The 19,215-nt window shown below is 36.2% G+C and overlaps 1 protein-coding gene across 5 annotated transcripts in view; it reads left to right on the top strand.

Annotated features, from left to right (window-relative positions):
• Window positions 1–19,215, top strand: part of LOC105219235 (neuronal acetylcholine receptor subunit alpha-7) — a 585,197-nt gene that overhangs the window by 94,179 nt on the left and 471,803 nt on the right. For all 5 annotated transcript variants that reach the window (XM_054228333.1, XM_054228332.1, XM_054228334.1 and 2 more), the window contains exon 3: window positions 10,695–13,543. In XM_054228333.1, coding sequence (XP_054084308.1) covers window positions 13,495–13,543 — 49 coding nt within the window. In that variant the 5' untranslated portion in view covers window positions 10,695–13,494. The remainder of the gene's footprint in view (window positions 1–10,694; window positions 13,544–19,215) is intronic.

Here is a 19,215-nt window from a genome sequence, read left to right as displayed (position 1 = left end):
ATGGTGTTGTTTTAGAGATGTTATATTTCTTAGAGAGATAGCTGTCAAATGAGTTATCAAATTAAACATGTGTGTTTGACATTTATGTGGAGTATAATTTGACAAAATATCATGCCAAGTTCTCGTCCTAGAACAAAGTGTGAAACTTCTTGAGATTTCTTTCTTAAATTATAGTTCCATGTTTCAAACTAATGTTTATATTTTTGCTGTCATTTACATGTCAATGACATCCATCTTTGGATATGAAGAAACACTATCTTTTACCTCGACTGTCGGATCTACGAAACCAGAATGGATTCTAATTATTATTCAGACAAACCATCATTCTTCAAAATTAAGCCATAAGTCCTGCATTACCGAAAAAAAGTAAACATCGGCCAGATGGTTTTCAGAAGTCACAGGAGAGTTGGTCAAAACAGCTGATCGAAATTATATTCAAATAATTGAAGCCAACTTCCTCTTCATTTGACTCCTTTCTTCAGACTTGAAAGCAAAATGTATATCTTGAACAAGACACCCTTTATATTGAAATATACTCAATTTCTCTTAGTAGTATCCATGTACGAGAACATAAACTCACAAATATTCCTATTTGTAATCCTTGCTATCACTGCAAACGAAATTAATAGCGCAAAAAAGCAAATATTGCCACTTGTTTGCTTTTATTTACAAAAAATATGCTTTGATTGGCTTTGCTGCTGGCGTTGTATCTCTATTTCCTAAAATGCGAAATTGTGAGTAAAGTAAATAAGCATTGTAAATAAACTTGCTAAAAACAATATTAACATTTTGTTGATTTTTGGAAAGAGATTCTACTCCTCCGTTTTTGTAAGCCAATCGCATAGAAATGCAATTAAATATGCTTAAAGAGATTGCGATGTAGCGATTTGGCAACATATTCGACAAAATGCCACAGCTGATTGAATTTGCAGTTAAGCTGTTTGAAATTTTATTGGATTTCGCGAATTACAAAAGAAAATATATATAATCGTAAATAGTGGAAAGAATTATTGCAGGTAATAAGTATTTTAAATATGCTCTGACTGTGCTCTCTCAGAATAATACACAATAAATACGTTTGTGGGAGAGATATGGCCATAATTTTGATATTGGATTGAGGTATGCACTGGTTAGATACTTTATTACAGTCCTTATTAGTAAGGATCCATTTGCAGTTTTGTTGGATACTTTTCACAGCCTAAACGCTAACGAGGCTGGTTCTAAAAGCTCATATATTTAACACGTTGGCTGCCAATGTATCACCGGTGATCACAACAAAAAACTACCCCCAGGTGCCAGTGTATCACCGGTGATCACAGCAAAAAACTACTAGTTTTAAGAAAGTCGTAAGCTAATTTTAAAAGAAAAAATATTTAATTTCATAGTAAAACACAACTTAAAAAATTTGAACACCTTGATGCCATACTTATGTGCTTTGCCAAGAAGGTATTGCCGAAATCGTAAACGACCACGGAAAGGTATCATACTTTCATCAATAACAAGGTGTTTTCTAGCGATATTACTAAAACTCACATCTTGGTCTTCTAGGAAACTGTCATCACTAGATGTATCACTGCTGGAATCTGGGATGTACGATTCTTCATCTGGACTAAAATCTTGTCCACTATCACTGGAATCTTCTACTGATTCCAACACCTCCCGTATTTCCTCGGAATTCATAACTTCACTAACTTCACTTCACTTTCTCACTGAATACTTGAACTGTTTGCTATGAACTCTAGCTTTACACTGATTTCCATTTTGCAATCTGATCACCGGTGATACACATTGAAAAAAATAAATAACAGTTAAAAAAAAAACAGCAAGTGTTCACCGGTGATCACAGCAAAAAAAACATTCTCAAACGCGTCGGGAGCATGACTTTTATTCATGGTAAAAAAATCCCGTTGTAACTCAAAGCACAACATATATTTTTTTGCTTGGCAACTGGGAGTAGTTTTTTGCTGCTATCACCGGTGATACACTTGCACCTGGGGGTAGTTTTTTGTTGTGATCACCGGTGATACATTGGCAGCCAACGTGTTAAAGAGACGATCGCAAAAATATCTAAAGCTTTCGAAACTTTTGTTGATTAGGGTGCGGAAGAAAGAAGGAACTTAAGAGGGTGAAACGTTAAATAATAAAATTATATGTATTGATTAGTTCTTCGTTTTTGAGGCGTTTGGTCGGTAGCATACACTACATATGAACTGAGTACCTGAAAATGCTCTAGTGTCGATCAGGCTTCGGCTTAGGATTGTCATTTGGACTTTGCGGAAACTTAAAAAATTTAATTATTACCTAGAGCCTAAAGGATTCATTACTGTTTCTTTTTTTCTATAAGAATCAAATTATTTGTTTTATGAAAAGGCTAGGCTAAGATAGGATGTATGTTTAAGTTAAAGGATTAGGTGGGTTTGAAATTTTTAAAAAGTCGAGTTTTTGTGTTATTGAATAATATACCACAAATATTCCCTCGAATTCTAAGAGATAGAACCTTTAGAAGTCACGTTAGTTTCAATTTAAAACTCTAAACCCGTTTATCTTAAAACTCGGTGTTTTAACGGGTTAAGGGTAGTCAGGATTTTCAAAAAATTAATTTTTGGTTTGCATTTTCGTTAAGTGTAATATATTAAAAATATTCTCTGAAAATTTGAAGTTGATAATTACTTTTAGAGTTATTCGACAATTAACAAAGAGCGCTCGGGCACTCCAACACTTTAGTGTGAAACATAGTTTTTCTCAAAACTATGATTTTTGAACTGGTGACAACTGTAACTTGAAAACCGCTCAGTAAATTTTAATTAAATTTCTACAGCTTTTTTTTTGTTTTCAAAAATGTCGATTTTTTTAGACCAATTTACCGTCTATTTTTCCCGAAAATCTAGAAAAAAATTTCTTGAGGCGCCAATTTGTTAAAATTTGAAAATTTTAGATCAGGCCCAGGATTATCTATTTATAAAACTAATTTTACTTATCCGACTGATTTTAGATGAATCTACCAGGACTTATAATTGTCACCGCAAGGACCCTCTTTTTGAACTGGGTCAACACAAACATCCATAACTTTGGAAATTACAAAATTTTTGTTTTCAAATTTTCGAGACTTCATGTCAAAACATTGTGTGATAATGCCATTTTATGCCACTGAAAATTGTACTTTTTTGGTGTCTCTGACACCCCTAACCCCTTTAGTCGGTGGACACGATTTTTCGAAAAGTTATGAAGCGATTTCGTTAAAATTTTGCACACATCTTGGAAATAACATTATTTGGTCATTGAACGAAGAATTTGTATACTCCCGCAACAAAGTTGATACGAGAGTATTATAGTTTTGTCCACATAACGGTTGGTTGTAAGTCCTAAAACTAAACGAGTTAGATAGAGGGTTATATATATCAAAATGATCAGGGTGACGAGTAAAGTTCAAATCCGGATGTCTGCCTGTCCGTCCGTCCGTGCAAGCTGTAACTTGTGTAAAAATTGAGATATCGTGATGAAACTTGGAAGATGCATTTCTTGGCACCATAAGAAGGTTAAGTTCGAAGCTGGGCGTAATCGGACCACTGCCACGTCTACAAATTGGCAATAACCGAAAACATATAAAAAGCTATAACTCAGCCATAAATTAAGCTATTGAAGTAAATTTTTTTTATTTTTGGGGAAGTGGGCGAGGCTCCGCCCCTTACTAAGTTTTTTGTACATATCTCGCAAACTACTAAAGCTATATCAAGGAAACTTTCTAGAGTCGTTTCTTTTAGGTACTACCTTATACAGTTCAAAAATGGAGGAAATCGGATTATAACCACGCCCACCTACAAAGGTTATGTAGAAAACTACTAAAAATGCATTAATTCAGTAAGGAAAACCACCATGGTACAGAACTCAAAATGGGCGTGAGCCCACTTATGCGTCAAAAATCATATCTCCGCAACTTCTCGACCAATTTCAATGAAATTCGGTTCATAATATCTTCCTAGCTTCAACATGATATGTTGTGAAAATAGTCCAAATCGGTTCACAACTACGCCTACTTTCCATATACACGAACTCTGAAGTCGGTCTGAATTGTTTACTTAACAATAGATAAAGTTAGTACTAGTGAAGATATCGGCACAGAACTTTACAAAAATACTGTATTTAAAAAGTGGCATCGCCCTTCTAAAAATCGTCGAAATTGGTACATAAGTTTTCAATACCCTATATATCGAATATGAGGGCCTCACTACTTCTAACAAACTTTTTACCGAATTTATAGTTAAGTCTCTCAGATATTCTGAAGAAATTTTAAGAGAATATGTTTCTTCTAATAATATGTCTCCGTGCCAACAATAAGTGCAATCGGGTCATAACTTCATATATTTCCCATATACTTAATATTAAGGTTTTTAAACATTCAATGGACTTTACACCATATATATGCCGAATATGTGAGTCAAATTGTTTGTTATATTAATAAATTTAAATAAATAAATTGCGAGAGCATAAAATGTTCGGTGACACCCGAACTTAGTCCTCCCTTACATGTTTGTTTTGTTATCATAACTAAAATTTTCGAGACGATTTATGGCGAAAATTTGGTCAATTTTTTTTATGCAAAGTCCTTACAAAAGCAGTTATTATTTTCTGTTTAGTTTCTTCGTCCAATAGTGAGACTTGTCCATGCACTAACGGTATTTGTGTATTTTTTTTTTAATTTTGGATGAGTTATGCTGGCGAGATCATATTTTGTGAGACGTCAGAAAATACAGTTTAAATATATACTTTTGATATGCTGAATTGTTTAAATAAAATATCAGTATTATATACATTAATAATAATACTTAAAATACCTTTTTTACCACTGAAACCCATCTAACCTCTTAAGTATCTTCATCCTATTTTTTATCCTTGATTGTACCTTCTCTATAATATCTGATATTCAATAATCGTTCAGAAAATTCATACAATAAAAAAATTAAAGTACTCGATCTAATACCTTCCAACTACTTTTAATTATGTCAAAAGCAAGTATTGATGCACGAATCTAATAAATGAAGAAATTCTCACGTAAACGAGCAGCAATTGAATGTAGAGCTTTGAGAATTTCATAGTTTAGCAAGCACTTAATGAGAGAATAACTGCGCCATAAACAAGTGCAAATAAGTTATGGAAGTAATAAAAGCTTATTGGAAATAAAAAATAATAAAAATCGCACAAGACTCCCAACAAATAACGTTTACAGGTGAGTGCGTCGCATACAAAACGGTGCACGGCACTTTGTGCGAAGCTTAAAAAGAAATCATAAACAATTTGCGATGCCTAAAGTGATGAGAAATTGTGATGGCGCTGGTGATGGCGGCACGGCGACGGATGGCTAAAGTATGCTTTCACCTGTCATGCCATTGAGGACGCATATCAATAAATATATATATGTGTATGCATGTGAAGGCAGATGTGCGCTGGAGAGCCAAAGGAGTGGGCAATAACACTCAAACGTTTGTGTGTCTAGCTCGTAGCACATCAAACCCTTTGGCTGGCCTTCATGCCTACACATGTAGACCGCGGGTACGCTCTATATGTATGTATGTAAATATGTATATATGAGTGAACACACCTACAGGCAACAGCTAAGAGTCGCATGTGACCTCAATTTGTTGATTATGAATATTGATAGCGACGGCGATTGTGGGATGTTGGCGCTGGTGTTGGTGTTGTAAGGGAGATGCTTGTGTATATATCTGTGTATATGTTTGATGTTCCTATGCATGATTCCAGGTGTGCTATTGGGTGCTAGTTTGTTGTTAGCCGAGCAAATTCTGCAGAAGCCTTTATTGCCACAGCCTGCCTCACAGCTGTTTATGCACGTGGAGCGCTGTAGGCATAAGCGGCCATGTACCTGTCACGCAGAAAGGCGCAGTTGGCAGGAGTATATTTCATAGGTCTTACATATCTACTAACATCTATAATATATATATTATATGTTTGTATACATTTTTGTATTCTTCCAAAAGGAGTCCTCAGGCGCAGCGCTAGTTTGTTTGTTTATGGAGCGCATATATAAGAATATTTGTATATTAGGGTGGTACTTATAAGTTCAAAACGTTGATTTATCAGTACAATACTTACAGTCCGCATTGTCAAGGTCAAGCCCCATTCCTTATGTGCGAAGAACTCGGACAGCCACTTTTTACAAGCCTCTTTTGTGTTCAACTTTACACCACCAAGGGCGTTCGTCATGGACAGGAAGAGGTGGTAATCACTTGGCGCTATGTCCGGGCTATATGATGGATGCAATAAAACCTCCCATCCGAGCTCCAGTAGCTTCTGACGAATCATCAACGAAGTGTGTGGTCTGACGTTGTCCTGGTGGAACACTACACCCTTCCTGTTTGCCAATTCTGGACGCTTCTGGTCGATCGCCAGCTTCAAGCGGTCCAGTTGTTCGCAGTAGATGGTAGAATTAAATATCTGGCCATATGGAAGGAGCTCAGAGTGAATGATTTCCTTCCAATCCCACCAAACACACACCTAGACCTTCCTGGCCGTCAATCCCGGCTTGGCCACTGTTTGGGACGATCGCCAGCCTTCCACCACGACCGCTTTCGCTTGATATTGTCGTATGTGATCCATTTTTCGTGGCCAGTCACCATCCGCTTCAAAAATGGGTCGAGTTCGTTCCGTTTCAGCAGCATATCGCTGGTGTTGATACGGTCCAGAAGTTTTTTTTTGCGTCAAATCATGCGGCACCTAAACATCAAGTTTTTTTGTGTATCCAGCCTTCTGCAGATGATTAAAATGGTTTGGTGACTAACACACATCTCCTGGGCGATGACACGAAATGCCACATGCCGGTCTAACTCGATGTTTTCCATGATTTGATCAGTATTCGTCGTCACAGGTTTTCCACCGGCTGACTTATCTATGGTGTCGTTTTCCCTCGCTCTGAATTGTCGAAACCATTCCCAACCAGTTCGAAGTGATCGAGTACCATCCCCCAAAACTCCATTAATCTCACGGAACGTTTCTCTAGCGGATTTGCCTTTAACGAAGGAAAACTTTAAAATAGCGTGAATTTCGGCGTTAGTGAACTCCATGTTTATACTTCTATAATTGTTGAACTCAATATCCAAATTAATCATTCCTAGCGTCGTTTTGTAGGTTATGTCAAGACCTTTCAAAGATGAATAGTATTGCCAGATACGAGCTCTGTAGCTGTTTATACATAGCCGCGAAATTCAAAAGACAAAAAGGCGGAAGGGAGAAATGCATACCTTAAGAGCTCTCAAACAGAACCAAAATTAATATTTTTTAGTTTCAATCTAATATTTAACTTTACAGTTATATTTCATTATTTAAATACCCCCCTAATGCCGACATTTTCTATTACTCGCAAGCCGACAAACACGCGCTTGCATAATTTCAATCATGCAATCATTTGATGAATGTTGATTTTGTCCCAGTCCAATTCCCAAAGGACAAATGCAGTTTTATATGTATGTGTGCCGTCATGTTGCTGCCGAGAGGGTATGTGGTGGCTTTGCAAGAATGCTTGTGGTATAACTTGGTTAGCTAATGAAATTCCTGTTGGTCACATAGCTAGTCGTGACATGGAAATTATATGTTTCATTGGTTGGAATGAAGTTGTTTTCGGGTAAATGGTGGTTTAAATTGAATAAAACCCATTCAAAATATTTGGAATTCTAAATTTCTATATTATCTGTGATTACAGTTAATTTAGAGAATTATGTAAAAAATTTCCTCCAATAATCGTGATTAAACTAACAAATAATAGGACGCAATTGTAAACCTTTCAAGTAATCTGTATTGTAATTTCCTCTTCATTGCAGTTTCAGTTACCTTTGCAATTATTTTCAGTTTTCTTATTATACTTATAGACCTATATAGTAATGGGTATTGAAATTTCCAACTTATAACCGTTTTAATTACCATTATAAATACCATTGTAATTATTATACCTTTACTATCAAAATTCTCTATTACCATTACCTTTAGCCTGTATCATTACAATTAACATTACTATCATTCAAATTCAATTATCGTAGGGAATGGAATTAATTTATGCCACTAAAATGAATGTAAGTTTAACGCTCTATCATTTCAATTATAATTACAAATTATAAAAATTAGATTTACAATTACTTCGTAATTCTTCTGACATACACTTAATGAATGGAAATCAGCTTCTAATTACCTTTACAAATACAAGTACAATGAAAGTTAGCATTACCATTACAATCGACCAATAACTGCACTTGGTCGATGTAGATTAAATTACATCATTACAAGAACAATTACTTTTAAAATTAGATTACAATAATACTCAAATGAAAGCTTCATATGCAGTAATTGATTACTCAATTACAAATAAAGAACTATTTGGACCACGAATAACACGAGAGATTGATTTCAACACTTTCATTTTAAATTTTAGACACTGACTTGATTACTGTGTTTTGAAATAATGTAATGTGTAAGCTTTAAAGCTTTTTTAAATGGCACAATAACACAACTTTTTAACGAAATATTTTTTTCGCAAAGTTTTTATAAAAAATATTTTTTATTATTCAGCTTTTATTTTTTGCTATCGAAACTAAAGCTTTTTAGCAAGCTCAATTTTCACAACGGAGTTACAAAAACCTCGCTATTCATTTTACGTGCATTTATTACCTTCACTACTGCAACAAATCTCAATTACAAATAGTTTTTGACAGCTCACGAACACATTTCACAATTATTGCAATTAAATAATATTTCGTGAATTTTCTCACCCACTCATACACACTGCATGTGTCTATGGCAGTTTTGGGTTAAGTGTGAAAAATGTTGCGTTGCACTTGTGCACCAATTACTCAATATTTATTTAGTTTTGGCAAATATTTTTAACAGCGCACTTACGTGAATATTATAACGATGTAAATATGTTTTTTTTACAAGAGGGGTAGTTTTAAATGAAAAATTCATGTATTGAATTAATTTGGTATCAATTTTAGGTGCACTTCGTTTAAAAAAAAATATTGTTTTTCGCGAAAGTTAACTGTAATGTTAAATTAAAAGTATTTAGTGTAAATTACTTATGAAAATTTAAGTATTTGTATAGATATAAATTCAAATTGTCTGAAGCAATTAATGACATCATTGCATATTTTTAGGCGCTTAAACTCTATGGTCATATTACCTATGTAAAGCCAGAGATATCTCTCAAATCTAAATCCGAATCTGAAAATAAAGTAGGATAAATACTCGCTTACTTCGGTGCTTCGAAAACACATTAAAATCAATTGAAAACACCATAGTACCATTTTTCTAAAATTGCCATTAAGGTAGGAGTAGACATACTGCTTCGAAGTGCGTCACCTTCAGATAGGTGCGTGTTCACTCCAGAGCGGCAATACTGTCCTTGAATTCGATGACGGTACGCTCTAAGATAGTAAAGGAGTGTCTAACATCGTTATCAATAGCTACGAACTACTTTGTAATTGGACTTGTGTCCCCGGCCACGGCGGAATCGATGGAAATCTACAAAGCGGATCAGCTTGCAAAGAAGGGTACCCTAGCAACATTGACGTCTGAGTGGAATCGTGTGTCAGTGATCAAATTGCGCTAGAGCGCTGGACACACTGAATTCGAATGAGTTCGCCAAACGCTGGACAACAACCAGCACCTGTATAGTAGCGAGGTCTTTCTGGCCTGCGGTGGATCGAAAACGATCCTTCCAGATATTGTCTCTTAGTAAGTATCATCTCTCGGCAATTATTGGTGTGCTTACTGGTCAATGACCAATGGGCACACACGCTGTGAGGCTTGAAATCAAGTCAGACGCTAGTTGCCCTAGCTGTTTGAAGGAAGGCGAAGAGGATTCATCCAAGCATTTCCTCCTTCAATGTCCAGCATTCGCCAGACTTCGCAGCTAAAGCACCTCGGTAGGCACATCTTCGGCGAATCCAGTGAAGTGACTGGAATCGACATTAGCCGACTTAAGAACTTTATAATAGAGTCGAAGCGCTTTGTCATATCGTAAGGGCCTTAGAGATCCGTCAGAAGTATCCGGGTATCACAAAGGATAGTCGAATCTGTTCAAATAAGATTCGCTGCAGTATGTGGAGATCTACCTCTTAACTTAACCATAAATCATATTCAGCTAAAATTCAACATTTGAAAATATTTAATTTAATCTCAAGCATTCAATGTTTTATAACTACACTATTTGCTTTTCTCAAATTACTGCACAATTAAGTCATTGCTATTATTTAACATGAGCCTAAATGTAGGCAACGTTCTTTTTGAGCGCAAACTAGTACCAAAATTATAGTTTTAAATATTGCAAACAATTGAAAACTATCTTAAGAAATTATATGCGAAACACAAAAGGTAGAATATCTCTCGAATATAGCGATAATTAAACAAGTGAATGAAAAATGTAACAAATCGTTGCCTACATTTAGGAGTAAACGAATATGTGTTTTAGGATGGTAATGGTAAGCTTTTATATTCGATATGTTTTTCTAAATTTAATATATATCAAAATCACTTTAATTTTTCGATTTCTAAAACAAGAAAATTCAAAAATAGAAGTAGTTTAAAAAAAAAAATTATTGAAATATTAAGTATTTAGTAAAAATCTACATGTGTGAATCTTATTGAGGTAGAATAAAATCATTTCAAAACAATTTCTTCTTCTTCTCTCATTTTAGCACACTCAGCCAGCACAACTTGCTCCCGCAACTGCCAGAACGTGGTTTACCTACTCGAAAATAAAATTAAAATAAAACAACAACAACGATTAAATGCATAAATATATATATAACGAGTAATAAGAAAGCAAATATAAAAAATATTAAAATATTAATTAATAAAACGGTAGTTACTCATAATTAAACCGGTTTCTCAAAACTTCATCTAAAAAAAGTGCAAAGTAGAAACATAATTCAAATCAAATTTAAGAAATTAAAACGATGCTGTAAAAATTGTGTTCCCACTTAGCAGATAAGCGTGCAATAGATCTAATAGTAAATTAAAAAGTGAAAAAAATTATTAAATTAAAATAGTACTAAAAAGTAAAAAATAGTGGAAAAATTAGTACTAAATTAATTAGTTATTGAAATCGTTAATGAAGGTGAAGTTTAAAATTATTAAGTGCAAAAATCAATTAAAATTATTACTAAGTTAGTGCTAAAAATTAAAAAAATATTACGAATAAAAAAAATAATAGTACTAAAAATAAGGAATAGTTTTAAAATTAAAAAAATATACGCGTTAAATCTGAAGAATATACGCTAAAATTTGTTTACAAATCAGTACTAAATTATATATTATTGATAAATAAATTAAAAAAGTTAGTACTAAGTTAAAAAAGGGCGTTAGTACTAAAAATTACAAGACAATTAAGCAAACTTAGTGCTAGAATTCTATGAATGCTGTGTAAAAGACATAATAATTAGCACTAAAAACTGACGAAAAATTATTACTAAATATAAAAAATTAGTACTAAAAATTAAAAACGTGCTAAAATTATAAATCAGTAGCAAAAATATAAAAATTAGTGCAAAAATTGTTTAAAAACTTAGAAAATAATTGAACTAAAAATAGACACATTTGTACTAAAAATAAAAAATACTAAATAATATACAAATAATATAAATTTATAATCTAAAAAGTGATATTAATTTAAATAATACATAAAAACCGCAATTTAATATACCCTTAGGCAACCGATAACTGTATTTATATACAGTTGAACGCGTCTCCAAAAACACAAACAAAGCTAATGAGTCACGCGCACAAATATTCAAACAAATAGGACACATGCTACAGCGAATAACGGTACACACTGAAGAGAAGAACGTGTATTTAAAAAAATTTCGGTCTTCAAATAAAAAATTCATAACGGTACGCGCGTTTCAAAAATTATAATATAAAGAAAATATTTACAATACAAATCAAAGCGCTAACGGTTATGCAAACGGAAATAACGGTCGAAATCTCGGTGGAATAAGTAATTTCCAAAAGTAACCTAAAACACCCGCACAAACGAAGTGTGTGGCTATAAGCAAAAGCGTTGGAGCGAATAACGAGCCAGCAGTGAGTTCTTGTGAGGAACAAAGCCAAAAGAAGAAGAACAAGAGAGAGCACAGAAGAAAAAAAAGACGGCAAGACAAATAAAGCCGCGAGCAAGTCAGACCAAGCAAATGTAAACAACAGCTTTAAGTGGTGCAAAATACAGCGACAAAGACAAAAGCGAGCCAAACAAATCTCAAACAACTTGAAGACTTGAAGGCTGACAAATTGTGACAGAGCACAAACAAAACCGAATAAGCGTGACACGCTTAAGACCGCTCCAAGTGATTGTTGGCCAAAGTTGTCTTGCGTTGACAGTCAGAAAGTCATAGAGCAAACGTGCGAACCGCCGAACTGAGCGCGCTGCAGAGGGACACCGACAAGCCACAAGCGCGCACACATTTGCTTGACAGCAGCATTTACGAGCTAACTATTGCCACTCTATTAACTACTCACGGCAGCTATTCTGCAAATAATAATTTCCTCGACTACAAGCGGTGTCTTGCATTTCGGGAACAGAAGAAGGAAAAAAGAACTCACAAAGTCATCCGCTTCCGCTGACGCTTACCTCGCAAGCAGTGTAACAAAGCTCAACCGCAGCGTTGGATCCAAAGCCTTAACAATAAGACAACAGCGTTGTAGTTAATTGACAGGCAAAGCAACGCGTGCTCGTCTCAACATCAGCAGGGTTGAATCAGGCATACGTAGAACACTTACCACTGCGGCGACCTAAGGTGCCTGCAACAGACGCACTAACCATTCACACCTCGTCGCCGTCATCGTGTTTGCACACTCGTTTAACTTGTAAATTGTGCCGTTGTTGGCCGTGGGGAATACGTCGTAGTGCAGAGAATCGCGCGTTCGCACCGTGTAATTGTCGCGTGTATTGATTGAGTCACAACGCGCTTTCGCCAAACTAAATCTCCAACGAATTGCAATTTGCAATTGTCACAAGTCCACCAACCCCACTCAACTCAACTCAACTTGTGTGCTTCACTTGAGTTTTGCGGTGTTTGCACAGTAGCTCCGAACCCTGTAGAGACTTTAACGTGAACGCCGCGTGACATTGTTATCTTAAGCTTTTGTCTTTCGCCTAAATCCAAACCGAATTTAACGCGCATAGCTCACTCGTACGCTTACATTGTTCTTCGTCGTCGTTTGCAACGTGCTCGTCCATCATCGTTTTTGTTGTGTATCGACGTATTCAATATTTAACACTACGTTTGTGGCAGCGCAATAAAATATCTATCAACGACAGACAACACAATCTCGCATCTTCAACTTGTCTTCGTGCACCTGTAATACTTGCAACTAATTGTACTGAATCAACATCGACACATCTTCAAACATATATACATAAATATATATACCCACCCGCCCGCAACATCGACAACAGTTGTACGTGTGTTTATTGCTCGGTAGCTGAAATCTAAGGACATGGACCCGTCGCTGCTTGTCGTGTTGATCTTTCTTGTGATAATTAAAGGTGAGTAAATAAAAATTTTGACTTTTAAATAGCCGCAAGCTATGAGGTTTTGTTTGTTCAGTGAGGTGAAATTGTTGGTAACGGTTTCTTACTTCTATTAACATTAGTTATTCACAGATGTATTGTGATGAATTCCTTACCATCAATTGTTGTTTACGCCTTACCTTTTTTATTTGCGTTTAAACTTATTTGCAATAAGACTTTTTTGGAGAAAAATTTAGCATAAATTCTAAGCAAAGACTCAGCCAGTTTCTTGGAAATTATCTTTTATGAACTCCTTTAACTTCTAAAAATATTATATGGACTAAAAGACGTATTACTTTTGGTCTCTCGTTGCTTAAGACAGTGTGCTTAAGGCTTTCGAAATTTGAGCAGAAGAAAATCCAGAAATTTTACCTCTTCGAGAAAAATTCGTGAGCCATCGTCTGACATTCGGAGCTCCGATTCGCTTTCATGGATATCTCATGGAAAAATTTATATTTGAAAATGGTTAGACCAGATTCCGACGGTAGTAATCTTTTATAAAGCACTGGCGTGGTGTCCTTATATATATATTTACTAGCAGACCCGGCCACACGTTGTTGTGGCTAAAGTATACACTAAATTAAGTTGGTCCAATCTTGGCTTCGGCGACGATATTGATTACTCGAGGTCGATTTATGTTACGCAGCATGATGACAACTCACACTACTTTTAATTGCAAAGTGAGTGGTGATAGTATAGACAATTTTAAATATTTTGGGATAATTGACTACGTCATCCTGGTTTGTAGCTGTGTCAACTCTCCTGGACCGAAATTCTAAATTGTCGCATTAAGATCATCGATATCTTTGTTTTTTTTTTACCACCAATCAGTCATTTATGGTTATCATATTGAGGTTTCATGTCAGGAAAACTTCTCTTTCAAGTCAATGAAGTGACAGAAATCTGTTGGAAATGCTATTAATCCATCGAGGTGTCAACTGTGACCCTACCATTTCCAACTGCTTCTACAATCGTGATTTTATATTGTTGCAAAAACACTCATATGTTAGTTAATAATTGGCGAATCTTTATGTGACGCCACAAATTAAATGACTTTAGGCATGCGATTAGCCCGTCAGTAACAGTTGATCCAGGAATAATAGGAAGATATTTAAAGACTAAAATTAGCCAGATCGGTTTGAACTTCAACAACAGCAGTTTGGCGCCAATTGGTTATACCAAGCGAAGCCAGGTCCCTCTCCACCTGGTCCTTCCATCGGAGTGGAGGTCTCCCTCTTCCTCGGCTTCGGCCAGCGGGTACTGCATCGAATACTTTTAGAGCTGGAGCACTTTCATTCATTCAAACAACATGACCTAGCCAGCATAGCCGCTGGCTTTTTATTCGCTGGACTATGTCTATGTCGTCGAATAACACATACAACTCATCGTTCCATCGTCTGCGGTATTCGCCGTTGCCAATGTTTAAGGGACCATAAATCTTACGCAAAACCTTTCTCTCGAAAACTTTTAGTGCCGTCTCATCGGATGTTGACACCGTCCACGCTTCTGCACCGTAAAGTAGACGGGAATGATGAGAGACTTGTAGAGTTTGGTTTTTGTTCGTCGAGAGAGGACTTTACTTTTCAATTGCCTACTTAGTCCATAGTAGCACCTGTTGACAAGAAGTGATTCTGCGTTGGATTTCCAGGCTGACATTGTTATTGCTGTTAATGCTGGTTCCCAGGTAGACAAAATTATCTACAACTTCAAAGTTATGACTGTCAACAGTGACGTGGGAGCCAAGACGCGAGTGCGCTTACGGTTTGTTTGACGACAGGAGATATTTCGTCTTGTCCTCGTTTACCACCAAACCCATACCCTTCGCTTCCTTATCCAATCTGGAAAAAGCAGAACTAACGGCGGGGGTGTTGTTTCAAATGATATTGATATCATCGGCGTACGCCAGTAACTGTACACTCTTATAGAAGATTGTACCTTCTCTATTTAGCTCGTATTATTTTCTCCAGCATCAGGTTAAAGAAATCACACGAGAGTGAGTCACCTTGTCTGAAACCTCGTCTGGTATCGAACGGCTCGGAGAGGTCCTTACCGATCCTGACGGAGCTTTTGGTGTTGCTCAATGTCAGCTTACACAGCCGTATTAGTTTTGCGGGGATACCAAAATTCAGACATCGCGGCATAAAGGCAGCTCCTATTCGTACTGTCGAAAGCTGCTTTAAAGTCGACAAAGAGATGGTGTGTGTCGATCCTATTTTCACGGGTCTTCTCCGGGAGTACCCTTCTAAATTTAACTGTTAGATTCGATGAGATATTAGGGCTGATCCAAATGGCGGAGCTGCTCTCTTATAGGAACTCTAAGACAGCGCCACCAATATCTACATATGTATTAAAATCTTAAGGCGCCTTCAGTTAAGCCATTTCGAGGTTGCCTACCTTTTTAAAGTAAAAACACAGAAAATTAAATTTTGGTGGGGAATGTTAATTGTTCGAAACAACATTCTTTGGCATTTAATTTTTAAAGATTATCTCTTTCAAATGTTGGCCGCGGTTACGTCTCAGATGGTCCATCCGTTGAGTCCACTTTTCGACTGGTAAGTGGTGAATGTCACGCGTAATGTTTTTCTCCAAAACCTGAAACGAAGCGGGATTGTCCGCACGGTGTGATATCACACGATCTTGGTGGTTCAAAATGTGAAATTATCTGCTCCTTGAAGTGTTCTCTGATTAAATCCATTGTTTGATGCGATGTATGGGCAGTGGCTTCTGAAAAAAACTGTCATGTCATATTTTTGTGTTTCATTCATAAATTATATTTCAGCTGCTCCCTTGGCGTTTATGCATGCAAGATTTGTCTCTTCATCAAAACTACTTTTCACTTCCTTCAGCTTCGCCATTTAGTCTATCATGCTTATTTGCTTAAGCTTGTGCCATTGTATACGTAAGTCTTCTTGTCTGCGAACACAATTAAATTTTCCGCCTGTTGGTGCTGTTTGTCCTGATGTTGCCTTTCCAACTACTCACTTTCTGCCACTTTTCTGAGAGAGAGTCCTGCCAACATTTATTTGTTTAATTTTTTCCCCATCTTTTTCGCCTTTTTTCTCATCTATTCCCACTGCTTTTCGACATTTCCTCCAGAGTCTCATTAATTTTAATATGCGTCTATATGCGTGTTTGCGAGACTGTGCAACGCCGAGAGTTTATATTGTATCTATTGCTTTGGCTTCGCCTTGTCTCCGGTTCTTCAGTAATGAAGTGCACGCGGGAAATGTTTGCCTTTATTTACATTTAATTAAAATTATGAAATATTTTAAATATTTTCAATATGTACACAACAGCGAAGTCGATCCTTCAATGTCGGCAGCATGGCAATTACAAAAACTGAAAAAACACATTTTCTGCTGCCCGCTGTCTCACTTTGTTTGGGAAATATTTTCATTACTTTCACTGGTTAGCAGAAGAAGAAGAAGAATAAAAAAATTATTATTATATTTTATCCCTAGCGCTTCAATTCCGCTCCGCTCCATTTGCGCTTTAAACTCATCAAATATTTCATTGCTGTCCATCCAAAAGGGCGCGCGCGCCGCAGACGAGCCAAGTGAATGAGCTTACATTAGTTACAGTTAACGATTTTTCATTTAATGTTGGCGGCCATTTTTTTGCCTTAGGGTAAATGTACATATAAGTGCCTATATATATATATTTGTTGCTTTAGGTCTACTTTGTGGGAGACTATATATACTATATTTAAATATACAGCGGTTGGTAGAAAATTAGGAAAACTCCATACTTCGAAGGTAGCTCTTGACTGTCGAAGACTGTCTGCAATTGAAAGATTTGCTTTATTTATCTCCTTAACTTACTGCATTCGATGAGGTTAGAAAACTTTCCGGACGTGACGAAATCTGTTCTAGCTGTATGAATGAAGGCAAGATGGAAACAAGTTTTTTCCTCGTCCACTGTCCAGCGTTCGCAAGACTTAGGTTGGAGCATCTTGGTAGCCATGATGCGAACTGCCGGATTAGAAATTATGAAATTTGTGGTAGTCTCAAAGCGCTTCGGCGATACGTAAGGGTCTTCTTTATGATCCATACCGAGGAGTCTTAAGAGATCACGACGGACTGGCAGCTTTAGCTGTCCAAATTTGATCCATCCCTAAACCTGTCGCAGAGGTCAGCCAAACCTAATCTAACCTACAGTCGGTACTAACTATATACAAATAAGTATTGTGTATAAGAACTCTGAAATTATAAAAAAGTTGTTGGAATATATGTCAATTGGCTCGAGCTTCGTTCAAAGGTACTAGGGTATTAGGTAGCTTAGATGTTCGTCTCTTTATTGAAATGGGTCGCATTAGAGCGACTGTTCCGTCGCCTCAAGATCGACAGATTTTACACAATAAGTATGAAGTGAGTAGGGTATCAGATAATAAAGATTCAAATACGAATTTATCATCACTTTACTTTTTTTCTTATAAGATCTTTTCAACAGAGCTTTGACAAATAGTCGACTAATAGTTGATTACCCATAAATTTGATTCCAAATAAAGGGATTTGGATTACCTACCGCGGTTCAATTTATTACTTGTATATATACGAATAGAGTCAATAAATCGGGGATTGCAAAGAGGTAGGGCAGTTTTGGTGCATGAACGGGGCTAGTTTATTGCGAATATACTGGATATAGACTTTTCTTTTACGATAAGGATCAGAGTTACTTCTGAGTTTGAAATAATTACAACATGCAATGCAAAGTGATATCACCAGAGCATTATGTAGGCCCGAGACAAACCCATTATGTATTTACCGTTTAGAAGAGATATTGCCTCTCACACACATCACATCTTCTGTAATGTCTTAATTCTCTGATGCCGAGAAATATTTTGAAGTAATATTATCTGTTATAATTTGTTTGTTCATATTTTCACTGTAGACTTTATTTGAAAGAGTGTAAGTATGTCCATAAGCTTATTCAAGTTAGGGTCTAGAGTTGTGCTTTTCTCTTTGCGATTAACCAGAAGAACTTTTCAACGGAGCTTTGACAAATAGTCGACTAATAGTTGATTACTCAAACATTTTATTTAAAATAAATAAATATACCCTGATTTCTGTACATAACTTAAACCCACTTTTTCAAATATACCAGTTTCAAACTAATTTCTAACACATAATTAACTAAGGCCACACTAACTCAATGCTTTTACTGCCAAACGCTAACATCGCTAATGCAATTTTATGGAACTTCCGCATTTTTATGGCTGCCACTGTAGATCCTTTCAGTACTTAATTTGTACGAGTATTTGTTCGTTGTTTATGGCGCGGAATTTTAAAGTATACAAAGTTTAGCTTACCGCAGCTCTAATATGTGCGAGCGTGTATGTGTGTTTTGGTGCAGTGGGTACGCGTATGCATTGCGCTCACGTTTTATGCTGATCCGCTTTGGCCGCCCTGAAATAGGGGTACAACACAAAGTCATAGCGCCCAAATGTTTATGGAACGTAAGCATGAATGGTTTTACAGTTGGATTTCCGCGCAAACTTGTGAACTGAATGACTGAGTGGTTGACTGACTGACTGCATGCGTGACTCAGCGACTGACAGCCACAAACTGTTGAATATGTGTATTTTGCGGCTATTCGGCTCATTTAGCTTACTGCAAATGACCATATATTCGTTAAGTGAATAGCAGCGA

Source organism: Zeugodacus cucurbitae, chromosome 3 (assembly GCF_028554725.1).
Source record: "Zeugodacus cucurbitae isolate PBARC_wt_2022May chromosome 3, idZeuCucr1.2, whole genome shotgun sequence".
Lineage (NCBI taxonomy): Eukaryota > Metazoa > Arthropoda > Insecta > Diptera > Tephritidae > Zeugodacus > Zeugodacus cucurbitae.
The sequence above is the reverse complement of the archived record's forward strand: the minus strand, read 5'-3'. Positions and strand labels throughout refer to the sequence as shown.